Source organism: Molothrus aeneus, chromosome 1, assembly GCF_037042795.1.
Source record: "Molothrus aeneus isolate 106 chromosome 1, BPBGC_Maene_1.0, whole genome shotgun sequence".
NCBI lineage: Eukaryota > Metazoa > Chordata > Aves > Passeriformes > Icteridae > Molothrus > Molothrus aeneus.
Window position 1 is genome coordinate 46,882,124 of NC_089646.1, and position 21,000 is coordinate 46,903,123.

Sequence of the window (21,000 nt, forward strand, 5' to 3'; positions counted from 1 at the left end):
AGCAGAGGGATTACAGCTCTCCTGGTCACATCTCATGGGGGCTGCAGGGCTGTCTGTGCTCAGGACATGTGGGGTCTCCAGTGCTGGCACTTGGTTTGTACATGAGCATGGAGGTGTCTGATCCTGCCAAGGTATTGTTCATACATATGGGGCTTGTGAGCCCCATGCTCTGTACTGCAGAAATGTGAGGGTAAAAATTGGGCATCTAAAATGGTGTTGATTCTTCCTCTCTTCAAACGATGCATCTTTCAGTACAATCCTTTTACAGAAAATTTACAGTCAGGAAGGAATTTTTAGAAGTATTGATTTGACTCTGCTTTTTAAATTATGATTGCTCTTTAATGTGTGACTGGTGGTAAAATCATAGGGTTATTTTTTAAGTTTAATACCAGCCTCTAACTTAGAAGTGCTTCCTCATGGACGATTTTCCAAGTCATATATGTAGTTAAATGTCATGGTGTGACTTTTGATTTTGAAGGGTTCTTTAGTTCTCCAAAATTTCTCATTTAAAGTTACTTTTACCTAGGGAAAATCATCAATACCTTTTTTTTCCCCACTGAATGGAAATTAGTGGTGAATTAATTTACATAAACTTTTTCACACAGCTTCAGGGAATATCTCTGAGACGTAGATTGTAGGAAGCCAAGTCCAAAGTGCATATATTTTCATTTAACATGAAGAAATTGGATTTATGGAAATGGGGCATTTGTATTTATTGAGCTAGAACATATCAAAATTATAATTTCAAAATGGTTTCCATCCAGATGTTTTGTATTGAACAAAAATACCTTTAATTTTTAATCTGTTTTGAAACCTTATGTAACCAGGACTGTTGATTTGTGTTATCTCCTCACCTTTGTTCAACCCTCATGGCCAGTTTCTCATGAAGAGAGATAAACGTCTCAAAAATATATAATTTCATAGAGTTTTCATAGAAGTTGCCAGATGGGTATAAAGGAGAAGTTCAGATTACTAGAGGGAAGGCTCAACAATAATGACTTTAGGTCAGCAGTTTGGTTTAATATGAATTTGAATAAGTATGGCCTTACCTCAAAAGCAGCCTAATTTGTGGTTCTTGCTTGGGAAGAAATTAGTAGATGTGAAAGCTGCTGTGAGGTGAGATGAGAGGAAACTTAGGTGGCTTTAGCTGGGCAAACTGTGGGAGAGGAAGTATGTAAATCTGACAAAAAAATCAGATACAGGAATCAGCATAGGAGGTTTTAATTTCTGTACTTGTAGCATTGCCGATCTGAAACTTAATAAAAAGGTTCTTTATTTGCCTTATTTACATGTTTTGATATAGCAAATACCAACATTTTCCATAATGCAAGCATTCCATTTCCAGAATTGAGTTGCAATTGCAGACTGCATAGATCCAAGTATTTACTTATACACACACACACACACATATGTGTGTGTGTGTCTGTATATATGTGTGTGTACGTGTGTGTGTATATATGTATGTCCAATACCAGTACTGAAAGTCAGCCTAAAAAAATTCTGATTTTGTTGATCTGGCCTCTTAGTACTTCAGTGTTGTATTCAGATCTCAGAAGAACTGCCATTGCAAAGGCAGTTTTGCTCCTTGGCAAGTCAGATTTCAAGGAAAAAAGCTGTTTTTACAGTCACCCCTAATTTTAGTGTTTGATATCCGCCATGAGCCAAATGTAGGAGTTTTTTATGAAAATAGATAACTTGAAGTAGGAAGAATGAAAGACACTAGAAAGTTACCTGGTCTTTTTAATACTTCCAAGTGTTTCAAGTTGATTTATGGCTCTTATTTTATCTCAATATGTTCAACAATCAGCAGATTTACCATGTAAACCTCTGCTTTGTCATCTTTGTTTTTCTTTCTCACTGTTGCAATTCAATATAATGAGATGCAAGTTGTCCTTTTATCTTCTTCCTTCTTTTAAGTTAGCAAGAAATGAATGTGGTAAAAGTTTTGTTAGCAACTTGTAAATCTTTAATGACTGTAAAAGATGATGCTATCTACTGTTTACAGTTTTAAAGAAAATGGTTCCAAGGAGTGTCTTCCAGCTATCAGATCAAATATAAATAATGGTGATGGTGCAGAATTTGGCAGAGTGAATATAAGTATGTACATGATTACCTAATGATATATGACTATATAGGTATATTTACATCATGATAATAATCTTTTTCAGTTTTAATCTCAAGTATATTATCCTTTAAGTTTTCACCAGTAATCTAAGGAATTTGAAGAAAGCTGACTTTAGAAAGTTTTCTTTTTTCTTATAGATCATGTCTGTTCGTAATGTAAAAATCACACAAGTACAGCACAGTTCACTAGGAAAATGAGCTTAGTGTTCTCAGTTTGGTCCAAGTTGGACAACACGTTATTTGGCACAATCAAGGGGCCTCACTTTAAGAGAAGTATAAGACTGAATATGCATAGAGTTTTTATTATTTGAGTGAGCTGAACTGTACACTTAGAGCGAAGAGAAACCCTTGTGCTGCATCCCACCTTCTTTCAATTACACTGATTTTATAAGCACTGGATCTCCCAGAGAAATGCTGTTCTTTCTTATTGTGTATAGATGAAAGAATACATAGTTCTGCCTTTTATGTACTGTGTTTGTATAGACAAGAAAAGTTGTGTAAGTTTCTTAAAAACATTTTGATAAAAATGTTAGTGCATATTTTAAACAGAGGGTGTTTTTCAGAGAACCCATGTGAGATATTCAACAAAAAAATAATTTTGTTTTGTTATCTATTGCTCTTGTGACTTGCCCATTGAAAAAAACCTACTTTTAAGTGAAAATGCCCTTTTCTTTGTCCAATCTTAATGGCTCCTTGAAAAAATGTTAGCTTCTGTTGGGGTACAAGTCTTAAATTATGCATTCAGTTCCTGTGAATTCTTCTGTGAAGAAGGATGAGACTCATGCATTAAGAAAGAAGCCGTTCCAGTCCATGGAAAGTGTGTCATGTGCTGAAAGACTATGACAGAACAAACTGCCAGTAGAGAGCTTCCCATTGTGGAGGTCTTCACAAAGAGTCTCAGCTACCAGTTGGAAAGAACTAGCTCAAAGACAGGATTTAGTCAAAGCATGACAGAAGTCCTCAGTCTGGTGTGTCTGATGCTTTGCTTGGAGGTGTTGAGTGTGAGCGCCTGAATTTTCAGACAGTGATTGCAAAAAAAGGATGGGATTATTAAATTAGGGCCTTGCAGTTGATTCATGGGTTGAAGAGGAGCTATTGAATCTCATTTCAAGAGGGAAATGAAAGAGACTGTGTTCTGTATACAGTTCTGTCTTGGACCTGAAGTTGAAATGCACTGGGCATTTTAGATGGCTTGAGCTGAGGTTAAATAAATAAACTGTGAAGTTAAGTGCAGTTATCAACTACTCAGTCAAACAAAAAATAAGGCAGCCTTTTTCATATACTCTTGGCCTTCTTGGAGGTGCCAGAGGAGGAACTTCAGTATTAAGGGTGTTGAAAATAGCTAGTAAAGCAGAAGCCAATGCTAATAAACAGTTTTGGAAGTACTATGAGTGGTTTAAGCATAGTCTGGATTATTGTTATTACTGTGTTAAATCACAGCAATCAAATGGCCAAGCATCGCTTTGAATGATTAAGTGGAACGGCCGTCAATGAAAAGCCTTCTGGCTGCAAAGCAGACACAGGGATGGGTGTGGTCGTGGTCAGCTCTCCCAAACATTACTTTGGATGCTGTTGTAGATACAGGGCAGGGTGTTACATGATATTTTCAGGACCTGGCAGATTTTAGTTTGGTTTGGATGTTTTTTATGTACCTTGGCAGGCATGCGTATCCCTGCAGCCATACAGCACTCTGCATTAATGGCTGAAGTAACACCTACTGGTGAGGCAGAGTCAATCAGCAACAGACTGCTGTTGACTCATGACTTCAGTTGACTCATAATCACATTGAGCTTTGAGGGTCACTTTTGCTCCCACCCTGAAGGCCAATGCCAGTTCCTGTCATGAATTTGAGTACCCATTGATTAAGAAAGTAGATGATGTGCTTTGTGGACAAATGAGCCAGGGCCTTTAAGAAAGATATGGCAGGGCCTTGTATTATTTCCATCAGTCAGTTAATTAAAATTATTTATTCCTGTTTATAATAGTCTACACCCAAGGTTTTAGGTAGATTGCAATAATAATAGAATTATAGAAGCATAGAATCGTCTGAGTTGGAAAAGACTTTTTAGATCATCAAGTCCAGCCATTGAGCTCAGTGTGTCATTGAGTCCAATAAAGAGCTCAGTGTGTCAAAATGATACAAAAAGATCTCACTGAGAGAGGGATTTATTTCAAACTGTATTCAGACTTTATCTTCTTCCTCATATATTTTTGCCTTTCCTGGAGGAGCCTGGAAAAACAGATGAGGCTTGAAGTATGCCAGGTCTGGGTATTGTCTGATGAAGATAGCATCATATGCCAGATAAAGGGATTTTTAGATGAGATTTAGAGAAAAAATAAAGGGAGAGGGCATTTTGATCCTGGAAATCCCGGGATTTAGAAGGTAAAGTATTAGGAGCATTTCTATGGTGTCATTTAAGACAGTCTTGGCTTGAAAGGGAAGCAGTATTGCAGCATATCTGAAGATAGGTATCTCAGTATGATCCACTTTAGATTTACTAATATAAAGTCATTTAGCTTGTCATCTTATGTATGATGGTAATAAATATGAGAACAGCTCATTCTTTTTTAAATCTGTTACTTGTTAAAATGATTGGCAATCCTTTTCCGAGCTACTGCACAGGAACTCAGGCTGGTAAAAGCTATGGAATCTTTTAGGCAAATACTATTGCTGATGGCACAGTTTGATTTCTCCTGTGTGGGTGCAGAAGATATGGCTGTGTTAAGCCTATTCCACCATGCCTAAAGGAGCCATCTGTCTTGAGCTGCTGCGTAGTCCATACAGCAACCCATTGAATTTGGATTTTAATACCGGGATCTATTTCAACAGTGCTTCAACAGTTTTATTGCCTTCTGAAAGGCATGAGAGAAGAGTAGGTGCTACTTTAAACAGTTTATTTAAAAATTTGATACATGTTGTTGTTCATATGTTTTGCTGTTTCCTTGTTCATCGTCTATGGATTAACCTTGTTATCTTCACGCTTGAATGAGTGGTTTTCAGTCGTTCAGTCATGCATTTCTGCTGGCCTGTTTCATTCAGGTCATTTCATATCTTTGCACCTTTAGCTGAAAATACTGTGAGGATGATGTTTATTTTCTCGTTTAGTGTGATTTCATGAATGAGAGGCTGCAAAACGCTCTCACTGTTGCAAGTAAGGATTAAACCAAAACTGGTCTATACCTTAACTCACAGCTCCTTTCAAAATGTTTCTTCCAAACAATATCCCTGGTTGCAGCAACAAGACCTGTAATTTGTAAACTGCAAATGCACTGGGAGAGAAGCAATAACATCCAGCTTACTATAATGTCCTCATAGAACAGATAATGGGCAGGCACAGTAGGAATATGTCTACATTTTGATAAATCTTCATCTACTGTATTTGAATTTCAATTTTGCTGTAACAAAATGTCTCTCAGTAACATTTCTCTTGCTATAATTTTGCTGAAACTATCACCTTGAGAGGCTCCAATGGAGCTTTTGGAGCTTTTGTGAACTTTGATGTAAAGCTCTCCTGCAGTGAGAGATCAGAACTGCCATGTGTAAAAGCAGAGACTCCTTTGAGAACACTTTCTTAGGAAACAGATGCTGTTCTGTCTCAAAAGATTTAAACAAAATTGTATTGAGTTAAATGTAATATAGGACTTAGGCATTTCCTTGGGTGATGTCACCAGATTCTTCTTAGACTTATAACCTCCCACAAAAACCCCATATCAACATTACTTGCAAGTCATGGGCACAGTAAAGTATAAAAGATTAAAAAAGAAAAAATTGTTACTAAATTGATTTTGTTATCAGGGAAACCTGAATTTCATACTTTAAGAGAGATCACTGTTTGCATTAATTAATAATATTTAATTGGTAATGTTATACTACTCATCAGACTAAAAAGAGAAAACTAGTTGGCAGGTTAAAAGACTGTATAGTATGAAAATTAGGCTTGACTGCATGCATTTACATGTGTGAGAATTCCTACAGGACTCCTTAAGTTCAGTTGAATTACTTATGCATAAACCACAGTAAGTGTTTACAGTACCTGACCTTAAATCAAGGATTTTTATTTTTTTTTAAACTATCTGTGGTATACCCTTTAACTATGTTGGAATTCGGCACTTTGTTTTAAAATGTGCCAAGCCACTGATGTTTTCTAAACTTCCTCCAGAGTTGGAAAGAACTGCACTGACTGATAAATTGAAACACTGCACAACAAAAGGTCTCCTTCTCCTTGCACTTCAGTGTATTTTCTGGAATTTTTTAATCTTAGATCTTTAAGGATTGTTTTTTGATTTAGCATGTTTGTCTTTGCTTTCTTAGCTTTATTCAGGCACTTACCGTGTTAATCAATAGTCAATGTTATATAACCACCAGAATGAAATCTTGCTTTTCCTAGCATCTTTTGTATCCAGTTCTGTGAAAAGCCTGTGATCAAGGAGTTGTGTTGCATTGTAAATTCACACCATTTACATGACAGGAATTTATTTTGAGCAGTGTCCTTGCAGAAAACAGTAATTTCAACATAACCTGCATTTGTTGTGGGAATCCCATAGCAGTGACATTTCCTGAAAATTTTGTAATACTGAACTAGCTGTCTATAAAAGTTGAGCATGTTTTCCCTAAAGTCACAAAAAATTATGAAAGCTATATTGGTTTCCTGCAGTCTGACTGTACTTAGTTTTTATTGCTTCCTGAGCCCATGAGAAAATCCATAATACATTTAAAACTGTTACTTTCATCACTCCAAGCCTTAGATGCTGGTGTGTTGGCTTCTACTCTCTTTCTGGAGGTGATAAAAGGCTCAGTCCCACAAAGTGCTGCCCTCCTTCTGGTTCTGATTGGTGTGAGGTTGGAGGACACAGAACTTTCTAGTTGCTGTTCAGCTTTGGGCTATAAGAATCCTTAATTGGATCATCAAATCTGAGTAGCTTTACTGTTTTTGTTGTGAGTACTGAAATTCCCATTATAGTTACTTTTGTTGTGAGTACTGAAATTCCCATTATATAGTTCCCATATAGCCAAATATGCCTGGAAATATTCAGGGGTGTAGCAGGAGGTAACTCACTTCCATTTGTGTGAGAGAAGACTATTAGCAGTGGGAAAGTAGTGAATATAAGGAGGTCTTTATTATATTGAGATATTAAGACAGTTTAGAAAACATCTCAGATAAAAACTACAAAGTGCTTTCATGCCGGAGTTGGAGTTGATGGACTTGATCCTTGTGGGTCCCTTCCAACTTCACCTATTCTGTGATTCTATTACACACTGCCACTCCCTCCCTCAAAAATCACCCCTTGCATTTGCAAATATAAGATTTTATGAAAAGGGGCAATGGCACCAAAAAACCCCAAGACAACAACGAGAAAAAACAGATTCAGAATGTTGGTGAGCAATAGAAAGGAGTTAAGTGTCCATTTGTAAGACATTTAATCTCTTACTTTAGTACAGGCTCTTTTTATTTTGTTCTTTTGCTTTTAAGCCAACCCTGAGACTTATCAAAAGATTGCATTCTGGAAAAACCTCCTGAAAGCATTTTTCTCATATACTGTAGCTTAAAAAAAATGTGTGAAATTCAAGATTGGAAAGTATTATACAAAAGTAGTTTTTCTTGCTTTTTTTTTTATTAACACATTTTTCTTCAAACCTACTTCTCTACCAAAGTATTTTTTCCCACAAGACTCCAAAGGAAAAATGACATCAAATGGTAAAATCCTGTTGTATGTTATTTCCAGAAGAATCCATGGAAATCTTGAATATGATTTTATCATTTGCACTGTAATGTTCCATTTTAACAAGGAGCAACATACTGAAGAGTATTCAGTTGCTGAATACTTGATGGTAAGCAAAAGCTGATGTTTCTGTGAATATTACACATCACTTAGGAATTTGTAGCACCTCAGATCTGTTGTACAATAATAGAAGTTAGAAATGGAAAACTCTTGTTATATCAGCTTGACCATCTCCCTGACCACCAGATTTTCGTCTTCATTGTGGTACTAATTTGCAAATGTCATAAGCCATGTGGCTTCCACTACTTCCCCAGGGAAAATACATGACATTAAAGCAGCTTTGAATATTCCTTTCCTTGACTTCATCTTCTTGATCCTTTTTCATATCTGTTTTACTGAACAATTCCTAATGTTGCTCTGCCTTTAGCTATTTTGTTTCTCTCCCTCTCTTTTGTTTTCTACAAAATCACACAATTTATGCTGTTCTTTTTGAATTTCTTCTATTTGATTATATCTTTCTGTTATTGAGAAGCCATGGGCTATAATGGACACGGTGGAAATCTCTACTGGAGAAACTGATGTTTATGTACAAAGTACATAATGTACTGAGTTTTGTGGCCCGACAAGTTAAACTCATTCAAGAAGCACAGCACAGGTTCTAAATGCAAGTTTGTACCAGACTCTTTATTCAAGAAAAAAGTGAGGTTTTTTCCCCCACTATAAACTTAGTAGACTTTTTATTCTATATTTTACCAAAGATGGTGTTGGCTAAAGCTGCCTGTACTTTATATGGATGTATCATAAATAAGTTTGTTGAAAGCTTCATTCTAACAATGATATCAGGCATATTAAGAGAATAACTGCACTTTTTTGACTTAAGTTACAGGTACACACTAATAAGAGTAGAGGTCTGTGAATAGCTGGCTGGTTTTGGGTTTTTTAAAAGTTTCTGGCTTGAAGAAAAAAAAGATTGGACAATTTGTTTTTTTGGGGCAAGCTCCAATGATTTATTCAGGTTTCTTTTTTTTCTCCTCAAATGAAGTATTTCACTTAGACTTCATATCAACTAACTTATTTTAAATATGTATGTATATATATATATATATATTCAAGGAAGTTTATTTGCAATGCTTCAGTGTGAAATGAAGATTCAAAGGATTTTTAAATTTTTTAAATGCTGTAGTTATTTAATTTTTAACCAAATAATTCTGATAAATTCAGCAGAAAATTGACCTATGTCTTTATTTGACCTGTATTTATAGATTTCAAATGAAAATAATCTCAGCTGAAAGTTTGCTCAGTATTAGCTCAAGTGACATTATGTAGATGAGGAATGTTTGGAGGTTGTAGGTCTTCAAGACATTAATTGTGAGCTGCAGCCAACCTGTAATAGATATATGTATGTGTGTGTGTCTATATATGCATATATATATGTATAAGTATATATGTATATGGTATCGGTGAAGGCTCTTAGATCTTCCTGCAGGCAGACTCTGGGTGATTGTCTCCAGGCGCAGGATTCACTGCTATTCATATGAAAATGGTGGAAAATCTTGCCCTAAAGCTACCCTACCCCTGGAGTTTTGCCTATCTGTCATGGTGATGGAAGAGAAAGGATTTGTTAATAGTCAGCTGACTGGTCGTCTGTCTGGGAAGTCAATACAACAGCACAACGAATCAGGCAGGCAAAAGACTGATTGCTATGGCATTGCTTCTCCCCAGGAAAAAGCCAAGAGCTATGTCCACACAAAAAAGACTCTGGTTTTAATATATTATTGTCTGTTTAATCTCAAGGTGCATGGTGCAAGTGGTTTTTTTTCTGAAAGCAAATTCTTAGACTCAACTTTTCTGAAAAGCTTAATAGGATTGTGGGTTGCAGTGAATGGGAAGATATAGGCATGATGAAGAATAAATTGAAGCAACAGTGTTTGTATGGCCATAATTACTTAAGTCTTAGATTTGTATTGTGCATATTTGACTTAGAAGCCACTGAATTAATTTACCTCCCTGACAAGGGCAGATAGCTAATGAGAAAGAAGGGAGGTTTGGCTACTGAAAAGCAAACTCATTTGCAGGATTTACTTCCGGGCAAGAAATATCAGTTCCAGCTGAAATGTGTAATTTGTGACTTCTTGAGATCATCTCTAAATGAAAACAATCAATTTTCAAAACCTTTGCAAACTTTCCAGGAAAAATGTCCAGGATTTGGTAGGTGATTGTGAGATGTCAGATATTTGGGCAAAATGAGTATTTTTCATCCAAAATTTTGGCTTCATCAAAATTATGCTTCATATAATAATGATCATTGACATGATTTTAGGTAGGTGACTGTTTTTTAAACAGGTTGTCATCCTACAAGCATACTCAGTTTGCTTTGTAATAATTTTTGGATTTTTTTGTTGTTGTTCCTAAGAGGAACTTAAAACACTGTTATTAGAGTCCTGTTTACAGAACTCTACATTGCTTCAAATTAACTAGCATCTCATTCATCTTGATCTCCTATATATATATATATATATATATCTATACACACATATATAAAAGCTGGATTTGGTGGTTTGACAGCTCCTTAGTTCTTAGAGAATGTGTTTATTCCAACTCTGTGTATGTGGAGTGTGTGTATGTGTGTATTTATATTTACATGTGTATGTAACTGGAGTCATTAGAAGAAGCAGGTGTGAACCTTGGGAAATTTTAGTGATGCCACTGGATGTTTTTCCTGGTTTTCAAACTTTATAGGAGAATAATTTCATATGTCTTGGGCATTTTCCAAATACGAATCAGAAGAAAACCCTAAAGAAACCATACTGAGGGCTAATGCCTAGAGGCATGAGTGCTCAAAAACTTTGTAAGTTGTTTAAAACTTAATTAAAAAACCCTATGTGAACATTTGGTAAATGTTGCCTTTGTCATTGTTACCTCCTTATTAACTCCATTGTGTTACACGGCTACTACATGCCACTATTAAATCAGAATGACAAAAGGAAGACTTTAGCAAGGTTTTTGAGAGTTTTGTGGGAATAGACCCTCCTCTTTCCCCAAGGTCAGAGCTGCCCCTTCTACCCCTGCTATTTTGTGGCATTTAGAAACGTAGCAGGGGATACCTTCATGTAGGTTGGATTTGTCGCGTTAGTCGCAGTTAGTGGGGGGCACATTTACAGGGGTGGAAATGATTGTTTCACATTATCCACCCTGTGATGTATATGGTCCCTTAGGACAAAGCAAAGTTCACTGAATGAAGCCCTTTCTCTCAGTCACACTAAATGAAAAACAAATTTATTTGTTTTACACAATTCTTTCATAAATGAGTCAGCCATGCTTCCCACTTATTCAGCTACCATCACTCCACTTCCTGATACAAAAATCTGAGCATTTTTAAATTATGTGTGTAGTGGTCAGTGACTCACTGGTGACTTGGGGAGACAGTGCTGGGGCTCCTCGCAGCTTATTAGCCCATTAAAAGTGATACAGAATACCTATGAAGTCCAGTTTCTCCCATTAAAGCAGTACAGGAAAATTTGTAGTTTGTTAATTTTACAGTAATCTATTTTGCACTCTTACTAAACTGTGTCTGTTTGATAAGCAAGACTGGTGCTTTCCTCAATTTTTGAAAAGCCCTTTGGATTGTGCTTACAGAATGAAGGTTAAATACTAAGAAAAAGGAAGTGGTATACATTTCCTCAAGTAGTTTTTAATGAAAAGAAAATTATTAATAATGAATAGATGGGCCTTCTTGAAAGAAGAATTATGATTTTCAGAAATATGACTTAAAGGTGCTGGGAAAAATCTGTCATCTTTTGTTAACAAAAAAGCAAAAAGCTATTAACTTGGGTCATTTGGAACATTTAGTTTTGGATCCAAAATTTTATGAAAAACAGTTACTTTAAAGCTGTAGTTTGTTCTAAAGCTGTCTTATGTCAGGTCTAGAAATAGCAATACTGACCATTAGGCCATGAGACGGGGTGGGTTTTTTCCTCTTTTAGGTGGGAATAGCTGAAGAACAGGGTGCCTCCCTTTTCTAACCTAATCTGAACTCAAAATAACTTTTGTCTTGTTATAACAGCTCTTTTCTGAGTCACTGTATGAAAAAGAGACTGGAAGTATTGGATATTGTAGATCAAACACTTCAAAGCCAACTTTGACTTAGTTTTATGCATGCTTTAGAGTAGACTAATGTACAATAGTATCCAGGAAACTCAGCCAGTAATTCATAAGGGTCCAAAATGTTCTCCTCAGCATGAATCATAGCAGCATAAATGATAGGATTGGAGAAGATCCTTTAGGTCATCCAATTCAAAACCTGTGTATCTTCCTTTTCACTATCCCCACTAGGATTTCATCTGCCCTATCTCTGCAAACTTCCCATATCCCTGACTCAGCCACCTCCCTGGGTAGTTTCTTCCATTGCCTAATTATTTAACCTGAACATCTTTAAACCTTACAGCATCATGCTGAGTGTGAACAATTTATGACTACAGAAAATGATTCTTTCTCCTCCCTACTGCCATCACGCTTAAATATCATCTCTCCCTTTAAATGTGTCATTGGGGTTTTTTGGTTTTTTTTCCTTCTAACTGCATGAATAATAATCCCAGGAAAGTTGGGGGTTTTCTGCTGTCTTTGGTGCTTCTGTAACTGTAACTGATTTTCTTTGAACTTGGTTTTCAAGCCTCAAAAGTACATTTTGATCTACAAATGAACTTTCTGTGACTCAATGATATGTGTGTATTAAGTCATGCTTTTGAAGAGGTGAATAACATGATTGAAGTATTCTGTGTCTTTGTTTATAGAAGCTGCTTTCTTGAGGGTGCTAATTGACAAATACATGGCATTTGAGGGATTTAAGTGACTTTCTTGGTGTCAAATATCCTCCATCTCATGTTACAAATCAGGATATTAATATAATCATGTATTCTGGCTCTGTTTTGAAAACTGAACTCCAAAAGCTCTTTGAGCTGCTTGGAGTTGCCTACTGCTGAGTTAAAACTTATCATGATCATTTCCAAAAGCAGCTTCTCAGTTTGTAGCTGTGTTAATAAACAGAGACATAAACCTTTCAATATACATTTCTCTAAGTGTATGTGCTCAGACCAGTGTTGGTATGATAGAATTTTTGGATGCTCTGTAAAACAGAGAGAACTTCATAATGGGGGATATGAAGATGAAAGGAAGCTTTTTTTTCCTGATGAAATGAGGTAAAGAAGCCTTAATCTTCAGAATTTATATTTATACCTGGTATTTTTTAGGATCTGCCTAAGCTTGTTGGAATATGCTAATGAGATACCTCTCTGATGTTAATTATCTCATCAGCTACAATGTAGAATGTGCCAGTTACATCAATGTGACATTTATGTTGTTCTCTTAGATGACTAATAAAAATTGCATGTCAGAAAAAATACCGGGTAGAGGTGGGAAGGCTGGTTATTGCAAGCAGTATTTTCCTGATTCTGCATTGCCTCCCATTTTGGAGTTGCACAATAAAAATAGCTGCAGTCTGTGCCTCACCTGTCAGCTCACCTCTCCCACAGTTACTCATGTAGTAGTTCTTTGATCCATGCAGAAGTATTCCAGGTTCCCTATAGCTGGAACCTACGGGGCTGTTGTGCAAACTTGTGTGAAACTAGGGTAAATCCTTCTCTGTGACTTCAGTTCTGCCAGCCAGTAATTACAGTAAATGTGTTAGATTTAGTGGATCCATGGCTTTTCGTGAAAGTAACCATTCATGGTTCACTTTGGCACAGCAATTTGTAGAAATAGACACAAGGGTTACTTGTAAGAAGTTAATGTCAGGGAAGTAACAGATTTTGAAGGCAGTGTCTTGGGCTCTGGGCACTATTTTTTGTCTCAAAGAATTTTTTTTGTAAGTTTATAATTACACTTTAATTTTTAACAGGCCATGTTTTCAGCCTAACAAAGGAAAAAAAAATGCATTATGATATAGCTTTGAGAGGTTTTTTTTTTCATTGAGAGTTTTTTTTTTTTCCCCCAGATATTTTTGTAAGCCTCCCTTCTTTAATTTCTGTTTTGTTATGCTTCTTAGAGGTCCAGTAGCCAGCCAGTCCTCAAATGTCAAGAGGCTGAGGGCACTGTGCAGTGGCAGTGTCATGGCTTAAATGTGCAACACCAATGCAGAGTTGGTAAATTCTTGGTCTCTGGTAAATCTGCAACCATTCTTTTTGGGTACAAAGAGCTGACCATAGTCCAAGCTCCTTTTTTTCTGTTTCTCATTCAGATTTTGTGTGTGTCCAGTTTTTATAGGAGCATGCAGCAGCCAGTTTCATAATTCTGGCACTATTTTCATTGACTATGGTGTGAAATCAAGATATTCTCAGGTACTTTTTTTAGGCAGATCTCCAAACAGCTCAACAAAGCTATGTAGTTAGGAACAGTGTTAACTGTAGCTTTGCACTGGTTTCTACACTGCATTGAGCTATGTGGTGAGTGTTTCACTGCCAGTGCACAACTTAAACACAGATACTTGCTGAGGAAAGCTCTGCAGAAGTAGCATAGTGGAAAAAGTTAAAGTTTGTTATTTCCATGGTGCATTTCAAGCGGCATACCCTCTACCTTATATTTGTTAATCTCTTGTTCCTAGAGCAATATTTCTTTCTCTTCCCCGATGTTTGTACCACATCTTGGTTTCCTATAATCCACAAGTTTCCTTATCATGCTACCTACCTCCTTCCCCATGATCACTGATGAAACAAGATGGGACCTGCTGCTGGTCCTTTGGCATCCCAGCGTGGGCTGCGTGATGAGAGCTTTGAACAAAGGAATGGCCATTCGAGGGCTGACCTTTGGAACCCCAAGTCAGCTCTTAACATGAGACTTTTAATTGTCCTTAAAAAAAAGAGTGGCAACATCAGTAAGGGGAACTTCTCAGACCCTCAGGGCTTTGGGCTTCCAGCTGTTGCCGAAATGTTACTGCTTTAGTCTTTTTATCTCAAGGCTTGAGCTAACATTTGTTCAGTTTAGTACCATCACCCACGAAAACCACTGTAAATTCTAAAATCCCCAAGCACCAAAAACATTGGAAGTGTAAAATAAAAGCTGGAAAATAAATCTAGATTGTTTTGATCATGTGAAATTGCACAGATCTAAATGAAAGCACATGGATTTAATTTTATGTAGTTTGTTGGTGCTAAATTCTGTGTGAACATGATTGTAAAAGCAGTTAGGCTGACGGGAGACTGGTGGCTTTGGTTTAGAACATTGGATGCTCACATTTTTATTCTGCTGACCTACTGGATCATTTCATTGTATGTAGAGGGATTTTAGCCTTCTTCAGATAAGAAGGAAAAAAGCATATCAAAACAAACCTAATAAAATCTGTGTTATTTTATTATTAGTCATATATCATTTGGAGATAGTGTCAATTTATTTGGATTGCTTAAATTAATTAGAAAAGGATTTAAATAATTTTCAATCTAAACTAAGAGTGCATATGTAAGAAGCTGCTGGGTGGAATAACAACTTCTAATTTTAGTCATTCAAGTATGTATGTGTAAAAATTTGTGTGATCATCCACTGTTTTCTTTCTTCCTAGATATTTGAAGCAACTTTCTATGAGTCCCTATCCCCTTTTCAAATTCTGTCAGGTTCATTATTGCTAAGATTATTATCCTATCCAAGATAGATTAAACTCTTGAACTAATATTTGAAAAATATGGGAAACTCATTCTCTTGGCTTATAGCAGAAGTTGCCTTCAATGTAAGAGTATGGCTATTTTCCTCTTGCCCAAGCTGATAGTCATATATCTATACTCTTTCTTTCTTTCTTTCTTTCTTTCTTTCTTTCTTTCTTTCTTTCTTTCTTTCTTTCTTTCTTTCTTTCTTTCTTTCTTTCTTTCTTTCTTTCTTTCTTTCTTTCTTTCTTTCTTTCTTTCTTTCTTTCTTTCTTTCTTTCTTCTCTCTCTCTCTCTCTCTCTCTCTCTCTCTCTCTTTCTCTCTTTCTTATCTTTCTATCTATCTTTCTATATATCTAAGTATATCCTTGTTAATGAGTGTATGCATTCAATTTTCTATTGTTTTGCAACTTGTATTGTCATTTTTTTCCCACAAAAAGGGACAGAATAAATGCAAGTAGTAAATTGGAATAACTGTGTCTCAGATCATATGCCCAGTTGTTCTCTGTCATTTTTTCTGGTGCGAATGTAGTCCATGATTTTGTAGTTTGAACTGTTATCGTCCATGATACGTATAGAAAAGCTGATGTGAAATTGCCTTTATTGTATTTTTTTTTTATTTTCTGAACTTGTGAGCACTTGAATTTGCAAGTTAAGCATTTTTATCCTAAGTGTTTTGCATGTAATAAATTGTTTCCTCCAGCTATAACCAAGGCTTTCACAAACTGATAGAATCAACAATATAGTGCATGTAGTTGCCAACTGCACTAAATTTTTAAGCATCTCTTTTTTGCTTTACAGGTCTGTCTGAGGATGCAGAAGAGGAAACAAAAAGCCATGAACTCTGATGACAACCCTCAGGAAAAAATTCTATCTGATGCCAGATGCATTTATAATGCAGCACTACCAATCCATTTTACTCTGCAGTGATTACAGCTTTCAGAAGGAGAGAACTGTGCTAATTTATATAAAAACAAAAAATTTCCGCTCTAATAATTTGGTTGGGTCTCCCTGCCAACTGCTATCATCTTTTCTGTGAGCAAAGTTTAAGCACTTACCCAACTGTGGTAGGGGTGTTTTGTTGTGTTTTGTGATATATCATCCCTTTCTAAGGATTCAGTTGATTGATCAAAGACTGTTTATACATAGTTAAAAGCAAACTTTGTTTCACGATATGTTTTGTCTTTTTAAAAGATATTCTGAACTGTACCTCCCTTTGAGATTATATTAACATTTGTTATATCACAGTTTTGACAAAAGATAATTATCTCGTTTCCTCCTGTACTAACATTCATGATTCCAGACAGCTGAATTCACCACCAGGAGAAAAACTGGTAATCTATCAACTCTTTTCCCCTCTCTCTCATTGCTTATACAGACTCCTGCTCTCTAGAGATATAGAGTAAAATATGGTTACTGGACATAAAGGGCAAACCCTTTTGCCATTAACTATGCCACTATGAATGGGAGTAAAGTTTACACTGTAAGTACCTTGAGCACAGCAACACATGGATCTTTTTATGGTTACCAGTGATTTCTGCTTTTCTTGTCAACCAGTCTGCTCTAGTTATGTCTAAGATTTTCAAAAGTAACTACCAACTTCTGAGTGCCTTCATTTTTATGAATCCAGTTGGAGGGTGCTTTGGGTGTTGTGTATTTTGAAAGTTCTGAGTATTTGCCTTCTGAAGGTCAGGCCCATGCAAGGTGCCTGAAATACAACACCCAGCAACCGAGGCAAACTTGGCCTAGAGTTTGGAAGAGTCAGGCTCATGTCTGGATTTCTGAGAGTGAGTTGAGATATTACTAAAAAACACTTGAACTGAAAATGAATGAGACCAGGATCAAGTGTATAAACAGGCATTTGAGCAACTGTTGCTAGTTCATACCAAAATACAAGTTGCAGTCTCTTGGATGGCAGATACAGAATGCACTGATAGCTGGAGTTTAGTTTGTGGTAGATGCAAGTGCATGAGCCATCTCCACATCCCCCACTGCTGTTGGTTTCCTCAACAGGGATTCACCAGTTCGTGTTCTAGCTGTAGTAAAGGCCTCTCCAACTCACTTTTGAGCTGTTTCAAAAGAGCTTGTAATAGTTGCTGTGGTCAATGCTAGCTTGATCTATGGCTAATGAGGAGACATTATTTTCAGAATGTCTTAAGCCATCAAGCTTCATCATCTCCATGTCTACTTTCAATTTCTTTACGTCCACCCACCCCCCAAAAAAAAACCAGCTTTGCAGCTCTTACGCATCTGCTGCTTAACCCTCTGGCCCTATTCTGGCTCAGTACACGATATAACTGTTTCAAGAAGCTTTTTCAACATGTTAGCTATTAAATAGCTCAGTAGCCAAGGAACTGGGTAAGGCCTCTGATACCTCTAGGGCTGAAGTGAGCTGTAACTCCCAACAAAAATGACTCTGTCCCCCAGGAGATCTCAGATTTATCTACAAATTGTGGGGCCAGAAATCTTGCTTCTTTCCCAGGAAGGAAAAAATCCTACCCCCTGCTTGTTATGTAGTGATTCTGCTCTCTGAGTTTTCTTCACTTGGATCCCTCCCCCGTGGTGTTTTGTCAGGAGGGTGGTATCCAGCCCATTGTCAAGGTACCCTGCTGCGCTGTGAAAATTACACAATAAAATAATCTCCTGTAGTCTCTGTACACACCTCAGTGACCAAAAAAGTCCATGGAGAACTAATCAATTACTGTAGCTATTAGGCTTAAATGTTAACTATAGATCTCAAATCTTCTTTTGTCCTCTTGTCAGCGGCTACTAGGGAATCTTAAAAAATCAAGCACAGTTACTACAGAAAGCCCATAACATAATGGTGTAGAATCCTGGACCAAAGAATCTAAAATTATAGGCATATAATATAGCTGGAAAGTACACTGCTATGAGACTTCTGTGAAATATATTACTCTGTCATGATTCCCATTATTGAATGTGATCCCAGTGCTCAGAGCTGCCTGGCTTTGTTGGGACTTTAGTGTAAATGACAAGTAGGCACTCAGGTCAATTATATCATCCACTCTTATTTAAGTTATTTTCTGTCATTTTAAGATGTAATGTTCAGAAGCACTCTTATTTGCCTTTTCTGCTCCATGCTTTGCAAAATAAGGTCTCATGAGGATAGTTTTACAAAAAGGAGAAAATATGCTGGTAATAAAGGGGAGGGGGGAAAGGAAGAAAAAGGTAGAACTGTCTATCGTAGTAAAGTAGGACCTCTTTGTATTGTGCTAAATTGCAGTATTTGATAGTATCATCAAAATTTAAAAGTTGCATTGAATAAAAATTACTTACTTTCCCCCAATGCCAAATAGTCCATCTAATTCAGAGGAAGGAAGTAATTGAAATGTAGTCATTTATGCTGCAGCCTAAGAGGAAATATTGTAAAGTAATTCTTAGCAGTTCTCAAATGTAGTTTGAATTTTTAAGAAAGTTCTTTTTGGCTGGGAAAAAATCAGGCCAGTTACAGGAAGTTTGGAAGCTGGAGAGGTGTAAGGAATGTAAGGAAACATTGCTAGTTTGGGGGGACCATCTGTTTGGTTCTCATCAGCAATGTTTCTGAGGCTGAGAGAGGCACTGGTGGCCAGTCAAACTGTTTTGAGCAGGATTTTATAGTAATGCCTGGTCAGCTCTTCTGGTCAACTTAAATATGCAGCCTATCTGCACATTTAGCTATTTGAATAGGATTTCATATGGCTAAGTGGCTCAAAGACTAAAATTAATTTTAAATTACAATTTTATTGAAATAAATCTGAAAGGAATTTTGTGACATTTTGAAAAGAATGCTGTGATTCATGGCATTTTTGTTATCTAGAACTTTGAAATACATTTTCTAAAAAAAGTCCTAACATAAAGCATATATTTTTCTGTTAAACAGGTAAATAATTCTAAAGTTTATTTTCTTGGTAGAAGTTTATTTTCAGAATGTTATTGTCCAGTGGCTTTTCCTTAATTTTGTTTTTCAGCCATTACATTTTAGAAAAACAGATTAAAACAATTACTACTCTGATGACCAAAATCTGGAGGTCTGGACACTGCTCATTTTTTGGGCTTTGTACGCAATGCTGAGTTCAAACTAAGACTGTGGTTTCCAGCCCCAGATTCATTCTTCTGTCCAACTATTATTCAACTGTGACACAGAAAAACAGCATTTCTCTGCTTTCAAGGGGTTGGGCTTTCCTTTATAATGTCTTCTTCAGCATTTACTGTACAGAGAGAATTAGAGATAAATTTTAATATTCTTGTATTGCTTATAAAGAGTAATTTACTGCCATAAACTGAAATTTGTTGAGCAGAGATTGTATTTCTATGTGAAGTTCTTCCAGCATTGGAAAAAAAAAAATTAAAAATTACAAGTATGTGTCATATTGAAAAAATATCTTTCCTTCTTATCAGAATCTTCTGTTTATAAATAATTTACTAAAAAACAAACCAAACTGGTGCAAAAGTGCTGTAAAATATATGGCATACTCCTGAAACCAAGCTTCTGTATCACTTCTTCATTTGAAATTAACCTTGAATTTCCCACAGCTTTGTTTGCTTCTTATATTGTTGCTTTCTTCATTTGCTCCTTTACAGCATGAGGTTGCTCTGGTATTTATGTGGTATCTTCATGTGCTGTTTGCAGGTGACTTAGCTCCTTTGCAGCTCAAAGGTAAAGTTTGCACAGCATTATGCTGCTTCACGAGCCTTGATCTGTTTGAGGGCACATGTCCATAGGGCCAGGCTTATAATTAACAAATTCACCCGGGAAAGCTTATGAATCCATTGTTTGTCCAATGAGAATTTATCTAATACTCTAGCAGACCAAGTTCAACATGAGTTTGTTTTTTAGGTAACAGTGAAAAAAGTTGCTTGTTTTAGAGTCTTGAACTTCCTCTCTAATTTTTTTTTTGTCCCCTGTCATGTAAATTATTGTAATAGTCAATAGTATCAGGAATGATTATTTCTGTCCTCCTCTGCAGGACAGCTGGTTGTTTGCTGCATAGGAGCTTCTAACCTGGGGAAATGTGCTTTTTTCCTGGAGACTAGCAGATCACAGCAGGGATAATTTGCACTTCTGTTTGCATTAAGTGTATGGCAAGTGCTGTAGTTAATGATGGGATGGAAGCATAACCCAGCTAATTGAATTGCCCTGGTCTTGTCTGACAAAGTGTCCTGACTGCTCTATCTTTACATCTGCCATATCAAGGAGTACAAACAAATGAAATATGAACATAGATTTAAATTAGTATAATTACTGTTTTAAAACACTGCGGTATTTTCCAAGAGTTTAATGTCGTTGCAATCAGGAAAGGGAGTAGAATACCAATTTGTTTTCATGTGCACTTATTGTAGATTGATGTTTCTTTTACATATATTGCTATGTGTTTGTATTTACTATGTCTGTAAGAGGCATTCATTCTTTCAGATGAACCTGCTATATTGAAGATTTCAATATCCATTCTGGTGCTTTAAATGAAAGGATTCTTACATATCAGGTAAAAAAAATCATGAAAGTAAGCAGGAAGCCCTGGAAGAGATCCCC

At 36.4% G+C, this 21,000-nt stretch overlaps 1 protein-coding gene across 1 annotated transcript in view; it reads left to right on the forward strand.

The window, feature by feature from the left end:
• BBS9 (Bardet-Biedl syndrome 9) overlaps window positions 1-20,002 on the forward strand; it is a 282,783-nt gene extending 262,781 nt beyond the window's left edge. The window contains exon 23 of the mRNA XM_066556456.1: window positions 16,272-20,002. Within this exon, the coding sequence (XP_066412553.1) occupies window positions 16,272-16,318 (47 nt within the window). The 3' untranslated portion in view covers window positions 16,319-20,002. The remainder of the gene's footprint in view (window positions 1-16,271) is intronic.
• Window positions 20,003-21,000: the final 998 nt, after the last annotated feature.